Below are 15,770 nucleotides of genomic sequence, written 5' to 3' on the forward strand. Positions count from 1 at the left end.
ACCTGTAGAAGCCCTGTCTTCCATTACCTTTATCAGTTTCAGATCCAGTTGGTCTGGCTTTCCTAATCACATCCCTGCATGCTCAGAAAATGTTTCTGTGTTCTTCCTGGGTCATCTGACCTTGCTTTCACCTCTTGTGCAGTTTCTTTTTATTCCTGAGCTCAGTTAAGAGCTCCTTGCTCATCCATGCAGACTTCCTGATACTTTTGCTTGATTTCCTGCTTGTCGGGATAGACCTTTCTTGAGCTTGGAGGAAATGATCCTTGAAAATCAACTTCCTGGATCCCTCTTGTCTTCAGGATCATCTCCCATGTCACTCTTCCAATCAGGTCCCTGAACGTGATAAAGCCTGTTCTCCTGAAGACCAAGGCTGTGATCCTGCTATTTGCTTTGTTCCCTTCTCTCAGGATCTTGAACATCACAATCTCATGGTTGTTGCAGCCAATGCTGCCCCAGCTTTCACATCCACCATGAGATCTTCCTTGTTTGTAAGTATGAGGGCCAGTGGAGTGTGTCGTCTTGTCAGCTCCTTGATCATCTCTGTTGGGAAGTTGTCATCAAAGAATTCCAGAAAATTCCTGGATTACTTCTGCCCTGCTATGTTGTCCCATCAGCAGATATCAGGGTGATTAAAGTCCACAATAAGGATGAAGCCCTGTGAACCTAAGGCTTCTTCCAGCTGTCTGAAGAAGGCCTCATCCCTTTCTCCCATATCAGGCGGTCTGTAGCAGACATCCACCACAATGTCACTACCTTTGTTCTGTCCTCTAATTGTAATCTATAAACTCTGAGCTGTTTTATCATCTGTCCACAGGCAGAGCTCCATGCATCCCTGCTGCTTGCTTACATAAATGTTAACTGCCTTTCCTCATCATCCTGGCTAGTCCTTTCTAAATAGCCTGTGTTCACCTATGGCACCACTCCAGTTGTGTGAGCTATTTTACCATATGTCTACATTCGTGATGAGATTGTCATCTTTCAAATGTATGAAGACCTCAATTTCTTCTGTGTGTTCCCCTTGTTGTGTGCATTAGCACACAGGCACTTCAGAAAGGCATCTACTTGTGTTGATTTCTCAGAAAAAAGTGTGAGAACTTTCATGTTGCCCTCACAGAAGCACTTGCCTATTTGTGTGTTTGCACTTGTGATGGTCAAGTGCTTGCACTTCAGCCCTGGTTTGTTTTTTCAATGGTATCTCTTATCCACACTGCTCTGAAGCCTTTGTTTCTCAAACCAGTCCACCACTCACTCACTTGATTTTGGGCCATCATCTCCCTCCTCCATCACTCCTAGTTTAGAGCTCTTCTCACTAGGTTGGCCAGCCTGTTGAAAAAGATGCTTTTGCCCTAAATGTTCAGATGAATTCTGTCTCTTCCTAGCAACTCTCAATCCTCAAAGACTGTCCTAAGGTTGTTAAATCTGAATAATTGCTGCTGACATCAGCTGTGCAACTAGTTGTTGATCCAAAGGATCCATCCAGTCCTCCTCAAACACCTCTCTCTTGTCAGCAGGAACTAGGAAAATGCCAGCTGAGACCCTATGCCCTTGCCCCTTGCCCCTAGAGCCATGTAGTCAAGCTTGATACACAACAGGTCTCCCCTGGCAGTACTGTTAGTGCCCACATGGAAGAGCAGCAGAGGGGGATAGTCTGAAGACTGGACAAGCCTCAACAGTCTCTCCACAGTGTCCTGAATCCAAGTCCCTAGCAAGCAGCAAACCTCCCTAGAAAACAGGTCAGACAGGCAGATAGAGGGGCCTCCGACACCTGCAATGGGGAGAGTTAGGGTCATACCTCAAGGGTCACCTGCATAGTATAGAATTATACAATAGTTTGGGTTGGAAGGGACTTTTAAAGATCATCTAGTTCCAGTGCCCCTGCCATGGGCAGGGCCACCTTTCACTAGATCATGTTGCTCAAAGCCCCATACAACCTGACCTTGTACACTCCTAATGAGGGGACATCCACAGCTCCTAAAGGCAACCTGTTCCAGTGTCTCACCACCTTCATCATTTAAAAAAACAAAAACAAAAACAAAAACAATTATTCCTTATGTCCATTCTAAAACTACCTTCTTTCAGTTTAAAACCTGTCACTACAGGCCCTGGAAAAAACTCTCCATCTTTATTATAAGCCCCCTTTAAGTATTGAAAGGCCACAATAAAGTCTCTGCAGAGCTGAACAACCTCAACTCTCTCAGCCTTTCTTCATAGGAGAGGTGTTCCAGCTCTCTGGTCACTTTCGTGGCCCTCCTCTGGACCCACCCTGGCAGGTCCATGTCTTTCTTGTGCTGGGGACCCCACAGCTGGATGCAGTATTCCAGGTGGGTCTCATGAGAGTGGAGCAGACGGGGAGAATCACATCCCTTGACCTGCTTGATTCTGTGCTATAATAGACAAAATAATAAACTCCTAAGTTTTACAGATGAAGAAAAGTGTAATACTGATGAATTTTCATTATTCCATTATGAATGTATACTTTCTGTCTTACTCACTTACACTGATAATTCTCATGACTGTGCTAAAAGGTAGGTAGAGTGTTATAGCTCCATGACAGTGCTCCAGTGAAATCTACTTTCTATTTATGACAGTGTTTTACCTAATTTATTTCAAGGTCGCATACTTTTGCTTTACTTGGGGAAAAGATAAGGAAAGGCAAGGCAATGCAAAGAAAGGCAAGGCAAGGTAAGGCAAAGTAAGGCAAGGCAAGGAAAGGAAAAAGAAAAGGACCAACTGATTTTATTCCAATAATATAAAAGAATATCTGTCAAAATCAGTACAGATCAAACTAGACCCACACAAAGGAACTGATAACACTACAAAAAGCTCATAGAGTATTCACAGTTCATAAGTAAAGAAGAAAAAGTTAATTACCCTTGAAAGATACATTTGTGAAATAAATGAAGATGTAAAGGACACTCAATAAAATATGAAGATATTTTTCAACTGATTGGTTGACTTCTTGCAAGTCAATGGAAACCTATTATATATTTACTAATTTTATTTAATTTCCCTAAAAATATTTCTCCACATTGTTGGCATGGAAATGAACTCAATTCAAATTAACTATAACACTTAAAGTCCGTCATTTATACTCCATTTTCAAAAACTCTTGTCAAGTGAATGCAGTTATGGTTTTAAATATAGTTTCTTGATTTCCTTCACATCTTGGTAATGCAATTCTTACTTATGAAGAATTAATTTACCAAATATACAATGAATAAACATGACATTCTACCTAAAAATGAAGCCTAGGTTGACTATTTTACTTCATTATATCATTGAATAAATATGGACAGTAAAAGCATTAATCAATGTTAAATTTAAATAATGAATGTGAAGTTTAATAAGCTCAATAAAAACTTCGATAATAGAACTCGTACATTGTTATGTATCTATCAAACCATATATATAGATATATTCTTATCTATCTATATATAGATATATTATTAGCAGGTACTGATAACAGCAGGATTTCTTGGTTGGGAACATACTCTTGTTATTAGTTATCAAGAAAAAAGCATGAACAAAATTTGGCACTGCTCTCCAAAATCCCTTTCATTATTCTGCAGCGCTGTCTCCTAAGAAGCGAGATCTACTCTCTCCAAATTTGGAAAACAAACAAAATCAAACCTTCCCCGCACCACCATGCATGAATGAAGATTGTGAAAGGGCTGCAGATGTTAATCAAAATTCTTATATCATTTCTCACACATGTTTTGTCTTCACCATCTGTGCATTACCACTAGAAATAAATTGAAAGAGTTGTGAGAGATAAAGCTTGCATCTCCTACAGGGTTATCAGGATAGAGAGAATGAGCTCAAATACCCAGGGTGCTATAACATTTTCCTGTTTTGTATTTACCAACTACTCTCAGCTTCTAATAGTCCATGGACTTGAACATGAGTCTCCATGGGTTTTCTCTACTCTACTGTTATAAATAAGGAAAATAAAAAAGGTTGGTTTGCTTTGTGAACACTCATCTTTTGTTTTCACAATTTACAATGTGTCTTTCCCAAATTAATGTAATCCACATCCTTAGTATGCTGTGAAAATACCGTTGGAAGTGATGAAATGCCTCTGAGAAACTGGAAATTCTGGAAGCCTCCTCACACACAGTAGGATCAAGAGTTCTAGTCATCCTGAGCAAAAGTTTTAGTTGCAATATCTTTGTTTGAAAAATGATTTGATTTTTGTTGATCTTTGAATTAATTGAAGTTAATGCTAATTCTCTATAAGGAAAAAACTTAAACCAATGCAAACTGTTTGGCATTTCTTATTGGATTTAGATATCCTTAGTCCTGACCAATTGTATTAAAATGAGAAATACGCTCTCTGGCCCTTTCCAGTTTTGGGGAAAGCAGACTGAAAATGTTCACAGTGTTCAAAACAGGTAAATCAGGACTTAGGTCTTCCTTTAAACAAAGCCTTTGGAAAAAAAAAATGTGGCATGTTAAAAATATTCATAATCAACCACATTTAAAATGGACTTTTTTGAATCACATTCACATCAAGCCCGTGAAAGTGCCTTATCCCAGTTATGAAGAGGGTGGGAAGTCCTTTGACTGATATAACTCTGCCATTGATTTTATGCATTCCAGCCAGGAAGGGAATGTTCAAAAAGCCTCAACACATTTTACAGTGTTAGAGGACTCTGGAAGAGGGTTTGCATATCACAATATCTGCAGTGTTTGTTGTTAGCACTGCATCTAACGATGTTTTAATGTACAACGTGAATTTAGTTCCCAGTTATCTTTCTCCTACAATTTTACACAATTGTCATTTTCATATTTAAAGCCATGTTTCTGTCTCATGAAAAAGTTGGTTTTTTTTTTTTCTATTTTTAGCCTACTGTTTTTCAGAGGATGGAATGAGAAAGAGAGCGTTGTAATGAAGGGAGAAAAGAGTAAGCCAAAGAGATTTGTAATTTCCCATTTTTAGTGCCGGGGGATAGCTTAACTTGAACTCTGATTTACATGGCTTAATTGTCACAATCTGACATTTCAGGAACAAGACACAGGAAATGTCAGTAGAGATTCATCAGTCTCTTTTGCACACACTAAATAGGAAGAACTACCAGGCAGAGACTGAGAGAGATTTTGGGGTGGGAGTTTTTTTTGTCAGCACAGAGTGTTTGTTCTGTAGTCATGGCACAAGCAGATTTCATCAGTCCACATGAAGCCAGGTAGTTCACTTGGAGGTAGAAAACATCTTTCTTTCTTTCTTACATGAAAAAGACTGTAGAATAGGAGTAAGAAAACTGAGGAACATGGCAGAGGTAGCAGCGTGAGGAAGGAGAATAATTAAACACAAAGAATACAGGGGAATTCTTTCAGTGTTTCATATAACTCCATAACTGACTACCCTTATTTAGTCTTTCTATTCCATAAGTACGAAGAGGAAAAAATGGCAGGAAATGTTCTGGATGCATGCTTTACAAACATACAAAAATGTGACAGTCCTTGGCCTAAAAGGTTTATAGTAAAAAAAGATTTCTGTGGAAAAAAAAAAGGAAACAAAACTCATAATAACCTGGTTTAGCCTATGGACATCTATCATGGACACTACCAAACCTTGTTGAGACTGAAATTAAAGAGGAAATGTTAGTTCTGAGGATATTAGACCAAGTTATTCAGTTACACAGAGCAGCAATGGTAAAGAAGTACCAACAGTTGTCTTCTAAGTATTACTTCACTAAGATAGTAATGACTTATTTTGGATGTAACAGGCATGCATTTTTCTATATCACTTTATGGAACGGTGAGATCAACTTTACATATTCTTGCAATTTTAGTTTTAGTTGTGTAATTTGCAACAGATAAGACTGAAGCAAGAAATTACTGCATTTGTACTTGAATACAGAACACAGTCCACATATTTGGTGGTAAATGGGAAGAGACCTGCTTACTCTTACAATATAAGACCCAGTGAGATCTCTTTGAAGAGAAGAATGAGAAATGGGAAATCTGGAAAGCGTGACTCAAAGTTAAAGTAGGTATCATTGGCATTTCTTCTTTTCTTTATCTTCAGGTCCCCCCCGGAAAAGTACATAGCAATTTAGAAAGAGCTGGGCCTAATTATTATAACTACGTGTTCTGCATGTGTCTGATAAATAGAGGGAAAGATTGGCGAGAAAGAATTAATCTTTCAAATTGGTAAATATATTTTAGAACTATAAGACTATAATGAGCTGGTTTGTCTTCAACAGCAACCACTGAATTGAACTACTAAAAGCACATGGTAATTCTAGATGTTTAAAATAAATAAAGAGATGATAAACAGTCTGCAATTCATTTGGAACAAAAGCATTTATACATAGAAAAAATGAGGATTTCAAGAACTCACAACATCATTAATACAGAGAAAATCTTAACGAGCTTAAAAAAAAGTTTCCATATTTTTAACATTATTGTGTTCTTTATGTACTGCATTAGACTGGATAACGGATGAAGCAAATATTCCTTTTATATTCAACTTAATCTTAGAAGATAGTTATCATTTATTTGTTTCCATAAGCTATCTATAGGATCAATCCTGTACCAAATAAGTAAAATACAGAAAAATACATACTCTTTCTCAAAAGTAGTTACTGACCACACACAAAATATTTTAACTGTGTAACTGCTTATTCTATATGTTTTATTATTTTTAGTAACATGGACACTTTCCATTGACAGTGTGGTAATAGGGATATCACAGAAGAGAGCCATAGGGTACCTTGCAAGGTGTGACAGAGAAAATTATAATAGTGAATATAATAATTAAAATCTAGATTTTAGGCATGTGCAAAAGAGAGGTCTTCAGTCTGGAAATGTTTGAGAACAAGACTTTGAGTAAGGATTTAAACATTATTGAATGCACAAGGTAAAGGACTAGGAAGAAGCAAAGCTGATTGACTTTCAGTGAAGCTTAGAGACAGGAAAGAATGTACTCTCATGAAGTACCACAGAGATGAGATTTCAAATGGGAGACTCAGATGAGCTTTCAGCTGGGAATGATAACATCATCTGTTCAGACTCCATTTTTAACTGTTAGTAGTCCTGGTACTTAAAACGGTGGAGGGTTGAATCTTGGCCACATTTCTCTGTTACAGCAGTATCATTAGATTGTTCTAAGAATCATAAGTCATGTTTCCAGTCTCCAGGCAGATGTCACTGAGGAATTCTGTGTGTTTTTAACTTCTCCCACCCTTCTGGCATGCGCTGTCTGTTCTCTGGGATGGGACAGTTAGTTAACTTAGTTTCTGAGGTGATCTAACCTCCTGCACTCAGGTTTAAATTTCCAATAGCCTTAGTTCATGGTCTTTTACTCATTTTATAAAGTCAAGTTTAAGGCAGAAAGCCCAGAGATGTGTTTACTGATGTTCAGTTTAACGTCAGACACTAATGAATGGAAATAGAAGACAGATATATGGAGATCATTCAGAAGAGATCTGCCATGTAAAGCATGACTTAAGCATAGAATCCTACAAAAAACAACAGATGAAAGTACTTAAAACAAGCAATTAAAGAGGTTGTTTCAAATAAACTCTGTTTCCCTCATCGATGAAAGATGTGGAGAATAAAAACCAGTAAGGAACTTGCTAAGACAAATATTTTTTTAAAAAGTCCAGGGATGAAGAACTATAACAGGAAGACAACAGGAAGACATGCATTGTCCGGCAGATCAATACAACCATAACACTTATGCATTTGTCTTCCAAATGCTTCCATCTGTTATTAATGTTTTATTAATGACAAAAAATTATTCTGAAAGTACCCCTTAAATATATAACAACTTTGAAGTATCCTTCAGTTGTGTATTTGTGGGTCTATCTACTTGTACTTTTATTGGCTCAGGACCAAGACCATATATATTTAAAACTGAAAACATTTTCCACATTTCACCATTCAGGTAGAAAGTATACCATGTTAAGATGCAGTTTTTAATGCTATCAAAAAAAGAGTTTGCAGTAAATCTGTTATTGGATTATGTCCATACTATTCATTCCAACACAGAAAGAACTGGAAAATAAGCATCGCATATTGTTAGATGACGCAGAAATAGTGAAGTCTGCACATAAACCTATTGAATCAGTTTTATTCAATATTAAATTTAAGCTTAGAAATCTACTTTCAAGTGTTATTTAGGTAGCAAAAGACAAAAATTAATAGTCATTTCATTTAGCTGATTCAGCAAAACACTTACTGTATGTGCATCCATACACTTCAATGCGCATTCCAATTCTGCCATTTGGATTCCAGTCCAAAGGCACAAAACGGAGGAATCTTGCTTTAATGGAGTGATGAAGCTTATAGTATACGACACTGTCAGCATTTGTGTTTCCAGAAAAGGCCTAGAAGAAAATGAAAAAGAGATCAGCCACATCCATATTGAATACAGAAATATATGGAAGTATTGCTGATCTTTTCATTTTACACCCTCATCTGGCAAACAGTGAAGGACAGGAATGAAATGTAATTATCAGTGAATTCCATAGGAACAACCGCTGAATTATTCTTCACTGTTCTTCTGGATCAAGTGTTAAGGCATCTGTGCATTTAGTGGTGACACCACACCCGTTGAAAAATCTCACACCTTCTAAAATTTAAGTGAATGGAACATTTCAAAATCCAACATTCCTTTTGCAAAATGTGTAGGACATCCTGACATTTTCATAAGACAACAGAGTGAGCTCTATGATTTCCTCTTACCAAAAAATTAGTTAAATTTCATTGCAAACCTGTGTTTTAGATGCGTAGTATGCTGCATCCAAAAAGTCCTTATACTGACAGATCATAGTGATGAATGACTCTGGTTTCCAACTAAAGAATCCAGAGTATTATCAAAGGATTTCAATTCAGCATTCTGTTGAAAAAGAAAAATCTAAATTTCAACTTTTTTTCCCAGGTGAGAGATAAAAAAAAAATGAAGTATTATAGAAACTTTTTTTGGCAGTATTTAACTGATAACACTACTTTCCCTTTTTGTAACATAAAGAAAACATAAAGAAACCATAAAGAAACATAAAGAAATGTAGAGAAGAAAGTGAAAAAATCTGAAGGGCTGTAATCATGAACTTTAGCATCCTAAAGACTGGAAAATATCTTCTGATTTTCTTGGTTACATGTTCAGGTGTTTTGTGTTTTTTTTTTTCTCATTGCCTGTTTGTGCTATGTGAAGCAGAAAGAATTTGTTCAAACATTTTGGATCTAAATATCTGATAAATTAGACAGATTAGCTCTCTGAAATATTTTGATGAGCAGAATTAAAAAGAGTACACATTTATGGATATATGGACAGTACTGTTGCTATAACTATAAGCCACAGATGTTGCAACTGCAGAAATATACACAAATCAACGTCTTTAGGTATGCAGCCTCTCTTGCCACAAGTTTTTGAAGCAGAGGTTAGCTTGATTGTATTCCTTATTTACCCTCTTATACATGAATCTTTGCACCTTCCCTTCCCTGTACTAGTAAAATTTTAATAAATTCTAATCTGCAAATATTCAATAGAAAAAAAAAAGAAAAAAAAAGGAAAAAAGAAAACAGCTAGTGAATGGGCTTATTACAGCTAACGTATTAAGCTAGTAATAAGCAATGAGAGTTAGTGACTCCGAATGTCCACACAACTTTCAGTTTCGTGCTTTATAATTCCACTATCACAGTGGGTGAAGCTGGAAACATGCTAAAACAAACAGTGGAGAATAGATACTATTTGTAGGGTGACACTCTTCCAGACCTCTTGTCCCTTCAAATCTTTATTTGCAGTCTGTAACAAATATAGCTGCCAATGAAAGTGCCAATTAGGTTGTTGACTGAACCAGAACCCAGGCCCCAGAAATGTAAGTACTGTGAGCAAATGAAGTGTTGAATTAAGATTTAAATTTTTTCCAAAAGCATTTTCAGAGGGCAGCCACCTCAAGAAAATTAGTTGTTAAGTTTTGAATACAGAATGAATATTGCTTGATTTTTTACTGCAGGATATAAGGATAAGAACACTTAAGCCATGTGTTCTTAATTTAAAATTAGGTTTTTGAGTTCAGTAACAGCCTAAAAGTAATTCAAACTACTCCTTAAACCATTCAGAATGGTCAGTTTAGAAATCAATATTTTTAGCTGTCATTTTACAAAGCTTTTATCTGGGAAGAACACTTTAAAAAGTGTATCAAATGAGTTGAGTATTAAATGGGTCTTTATTGCTTGATTGTAAACAGTCTAAAGGTTAAAATACATAGTTTGGGCCTTTTTTCAGTTTTAATCCTTTTCACAAGAAAGAGAAAGAGGAGGCTATCCAACAGCTTTTCCTCCAAACTATAAGTACTAAAGGCATAGCCAAAGCCTATGAAAGTAGCTTGTAGGCTTTTTAGAAGTATATTCAACGTGAGAAATACACTCCTGTCTTTATAGTAGAATGCAGTTACTCTTTCACAGTCCAAGCCGGCTACTGTTTAAATACACAATCATAACCATACAATGAGCTTCCTTCCTCCCACCGCTGCCTTCTTCAGACTGTTCAGATCACTTCATTCTTGTGCCAAATCACTCAAAGTGAACATGCCCTTGTTCTAGGTTAGGCAGAGTCCTCACAACGTACACAGGCATCTGATCGTTAAAAAGATTCAGTGTGACCCTCAGTTAATATGAACATTACACATGATAAGCATTGTTTGCATAAACATTAATAGGGTTGTAAAGCCAACACCTCCAATATAACTGCCTAGTGCATCTCAGTTGATGTTCTTACAGATATTGTATTATACTGCTTTTTAATAGCATGAAGACATACCGTCTTTTTCAAAGAATGCAATTTTTGAAACTTGGAAACATTATATTGCAGTTTAGCCTTAAACAGTAGCAGGGGCACTCAGTAGCTTAGATGTCTAAGCAGATAGCTCTTCACAGCCTATTGTATTCTATGAAGGAAAAGTACCCTGGGCTGTATTGAAGCCTGAAATGAAGGCCTACACTCAAACGCTCCTACTCAATTTCTAACCTTGCAGTTTCTTTACCTCAAGTTATTTCAACCCTGCTTTGAAGACAGAATTATTCAGCTCATTATGGCATCAGAAATCACACATGTGCTCCAGACTGTATTAGTAAAGTTAAATCCTTTGTGTAGAAGGACATCAGCAAGCTCAGAATGATTGTAAAGGTAAGCTTATTTCAAGATAAGGTAAAAATGAAGTTCTTTGTTTCCCTCTCCATACTCTATCTAGAAAGCAAATGTGTTTTTACAGCAGAGATAACACCAGCCTCATGTCCAAAACTTCCTTAGCCAGTCACAAAGTCCTCCATAGGTAAAGCTGTGTATGAGACATGCACTGTGTATACTGAGCCATAGTTAGATCACCTAGAACAGATGATGCTTATTTATGAATGCAACTTTTACTGTATAATATACTATATATACACTGTAAAACATACTCTATGGCTAAATAATATGCACAATGTTTTTACATATGTTGTGTACCCATTGTAAGAAGTATTATGTGGTTTGTTACAAATATTACTTCATATTAAATACAAATATTGCTATGTTAAATAAGTATACTTAGATGCAAATTCTTATTTCTTGTTAAATGACAAGAACTGGAACAGGACCCCAACCTGCATAATTTTGTCAGAAGAGGAAGTTTAGCAGTGAGGTACTACTGTACCTAAGCTTCGTCATGTATTTTATGAATTCTGCTACCAAAACCAGCAAAAACAATTGACAAAATCAGTGTGAAGTAACTAAGAGCTGTTCCTATAAAATACTTGCTGTTGTTGCATGATGATGGTTATGCTCTGGAAATACTGTCAAGCAGAACTGCCTGTACAAGTCTTTCTGCTGGTGACACACACCAAAACTGTAGTTGGTATTACGGCCAGGGGTCGTCAGGAAGGGAACAGAAATCCCAACAGGCTCCTGGCAATTTATTTGCCTTAGAGTGTCAAACTACTCTAATAATGCAGCAGGATTAAGCCATTTTGAGCTCTTCTGAGAACTAAGGGAGTTCAAAATAAAATATTTTCTCCTGTAACTTCTAAGCCACCTCCAAGTTCATATAATAGTTTAATTATTTACATCTCAGTAACAAAAGAAATGTCTATTCAAGTTAACCTAGCACACATTCCAATTAACATCAATGTCATTGAGATATTCATTGCACAAGAATCCAAACATTGAGACTCTTCCTTCTCATCCTAGTACCATTGTGGGAAGTTATTGTTAGTCTTTTGAAGTTGGTCCTGAAAATCAACAGATGTGAACTGTTTTGTTAAAGTGAAAAAATGAATGGGAATGTCCTTCACTCTGACCAGAAAACACTGTACCAGGCAACGGCTTGCTTTACTTGATCTCCAGATCAGAATTATGGGTAGGAGAAGGTGATTGCATAGATAAAATGAATAAAGATTGTTAGGGTTTTATTGGTTATAATCAATGATGTATGTAAAAACTGACAGATCTGTTGGCTATAAAATAGTATCAGTGGCATCTTAGTGAGGAGCCCTGTGCTGTAAGTTACTTGCTGTATTTTTCACCGGGTCTTCTCTCTGAACTATTTGAAGATACAGTTGCACTATACTAGAGTAATCTTAAATTGACAAAAACACATGGTAGCTGCACAAATTCAAAAATTTGACTGATCATAATATCTTTTGTAAAGAAGGACAGTATATATTAATGACAACATGGTTTAGATAGACCAGATAGAAAAAAACCTGGCTAGAAAATCATCATAAATTCTTGTTCCAGTCAATGTCCACTGCTTGTAACATCTTCTGCTGTTTCCATAGGAGCATACTCTATCTGGCATGTTCTGATGCATTTATATCATCTGCACGTTGTGCACATCATCTGTCCAATGCCATGGTCAAAAGAAAAATATCTGACCAGCTATAGCAATAACACGATTTCCAAGCAAAACAGTGGTAGGATCTTAAAATCACTGCCATGCTGCAACCATGACTAATTAGTGTCAGATATATTGATGTCATGCATGAGATACTGCTTGCTCTTTCATACTGTGGTTCCCTAAGTGTATCATCTTTCTTAGTTACAATGGAGTTTGGGCTTGTTTGCTTTTTTGTTTGTTTGTGAAGTTTTTTTATTATATAGATATTTCTAATGTGCTTGCCTAAAAGATTTCAAATCTTTGCGGCATACTGATTTCATCATTTAATATTATAAACTTGAGCAATGTGATTCACAAAGTACAATTCCATTTAAACACAATGTTATTTGAAAAAAATAAACAAAAATAATTTAAAAAAAATCCTCTGAAAGAAAAGATTTCAAAGACTACTTCATCTATAATTGTATTTTTCACTTACTGTTTTTGTAGTCCATTAAGAATACTTTAAGGAATACCATTCAACGTTATATTTTAAATACCTGTTAATTCATTGTGCTGTAGAATTTACCATTAAAGTATAATTTGTTCTACTTTTAAATCAAGAGTTCAAAATTGGAATTTTATAGTTTTTAGCATTGAAAATACTACTGTTTTTTTCTTATGGAAAAATCATTTCATTTACCAAGAGGAATACAAATCTCTCATTTAATTACTAGCCATCTCTGAGTGCTATTAAAATTACAGATGGCAAAAACGGACTATTGAGCGCTCTTCAGAATGTTTCAAAACATGATTTATTTTGTAACTGCATTACTAATAGTTTTATACATGATGAGCTAAAAATTAGAAAAGGAATTTATTTAATTAAAAAATTACATTGTACATAGTTATCTTATATAACTTCCCCTCATAAGAATTTACTAAACAGTGTCTTTGCTCATTATAGAACACCTCAAGGTGAATTGTTCTCATGTACTATGATGAAAAGCAGGAGGAGAGTGGGTATCTTTTGAAGAAATAAAACTCTAGCTACTACATATAGCTAGCTATTTCAAATTATTCGGTATCCAAAAGAATTCTCTGAAACACTCCAGAACAAGGTATTAGTTCCCTCCTGTAGTATCTTTTACTGTTTATAGCAACACATTAGGGGGAATGCTTTACTGCATTAAACTGGTTGGTTGACCAGTATGACTGTGACCTAATCCTCTTTGCTGTCTACTGATATTTCTTAGATTTAAAACTCAAGCTCCTTATATTCATATTTATATTACCTAGGTATAGCCATGTCCTGTTACATGGTCCTGTCATTTGCCTATTCATGCTTCTTAACTTCTTTAAACTCTTTAATTTTGTAATAATGACAAATTTTAGCACCATAGAAGTGTTCTGGATGTTTCCCAGCTTTTAAACAGCAAAAAATTCCTAAAATTCACAGCATAAAAGACAACAGGCTGTGAAGGATGCAAGAAATACATCATACAATTAAAATGCTCAGCAAGAAGATTGGTATGACCAGTGAAATTCCTCTCTAATAGACATCAACTACACTCAATTTCTCTACAAACTTGCAAAGATAAATTGTTCCTTTTGCAGTTTCCTCTTTTGAGCATTGTTTAAAATTAACTTCTTCCCAAAGACTTGCAAACTAGATCTATCTTCCACCTAAAAGTGCTAGAGGACAGCTAATGATCAAAACAAAATTAAGCCAAATACTTTAAATGTCAAACAAAATTATGGAATCAGTAAGCCATGACATACCTTCAACCAATAAGTGGATTGTATTTTATGCCATATTATTTTTCATTCTACTTTTGTACTTTGTTTGCTGAAAATATCCTCCTAAAAAAGTCACTTGGGTACTTAAGATTAATGTAAGCAGTGAATTTATGACTTATAATATTAACTAAAAGGAAGATACATGGTCTTGAAACAGCCTGAAATAAAAGAATTTGCAAACACATTTTAGAGAACAGAAAGAAGCAAGAAAACAACTACTAAAATTAATGAGACCTCTATAAATGTCAAAACACTTGAAAAAAGTAGCTGTCATTATCACCAGTTCTCAGGTAGGAAAATTTAGAAAAAAGCAGGTTAAGTGTTCAGCACACTGTGAAATAGCTGGTCAGACATCTATATAAAACTGTATCTCCCACCTCCTAGACTTAAATCACTGCAATTTCCTCTTTGGCAGTGCTAATGTGGAAGCAGGATGACTGCTGTCCCTGTAATTTTTATTAAAAGCTGAATATCACAAGCTTCAATATAAGTAAAAGGTGAAATTCAGGAACTACTTCTTCTTAGTCGAAAACATCTCTGTAGACTATCCATGCTAGGTCTCCTGTCAACAATCTCATTTCTTTACTCTGTAAACTAAGACTAGTAATGCTAATGCTAAGGAACATATTAATATTGATATAATATTATCCAAATAATTTTGAACATGTTATTCCACTGTAGTAAAATGACCCAACAATCAGATGGACAGGCTGCATACCACTGCTAGTGCCATCCTTCTTGTATAAAATTTCTCATCTCTGACTTTTTGACAGACTTTTTTAACTCCATCACTTTTCCTGACAGTGATGCATGAAACCTCAAAACAGAACTGAATGCTTAAATAGAATATATGAAAGAAGTACTATGGGGTTATTAGACAGAGTTTTCTAATGCTTTTTGATATAAAAGTTGCTACTTACTCTGACCAGATGCAAAAGAAACATTTGACTATTGTACACAAGTGTAATAAAAATGTAGACTCCACTGGTGACTTGAATTCTGCCCTATTTGAAAGCTGGCTGAAGAGTTGGGCCCAGAGCATGGTGACCAGTGGCACGAAATCTATGTGGAGCCCATTCATGACTGGTGTATACCAGGGATCAATACTGGTTCCAATCCTGTTTAACATCTTCATTAATAATCTGGATGATGGGACAGAGTGCACCCTCT

The 15,770-nt window shown here is 35.9% G+C and overlaps 1 protein-coding gene across 1 annotated transcript in view; it reads right to left on the bottom strand.

Moving 5' to 3' along the window:
• CNTNAP4 (contactin associated protein family member 4) overlaps positions 1-15,770 on the bottom strand; it is a gene marked incomplete at both ends in the record, with an annotated part of 249,960 nt that overhangs the window by 83,662 nt on the left and 150,528 nt on the right. The window contains one exon of the mRNA XM_082337582.1: positions 8,186-8,333. Coding sequence (XP_082193708.1) covers positions 8,186-8,333 — 148 coding nt within the window. The remainder of the gene's footprint in view (positions 1-8,185; positions 8,334-15,770) is intronic.

This window comes from Platalea leucorodia (assembly GCF_965183815.1).
Source record: "Platalea leucorodia genome assembly, chromosome: Z".
NCBI lineage: Eukaryota > Metazoa > Chordata > Aves > Pelecaniformes > Threskiornithidae > Platalea > Platalea leucorodia.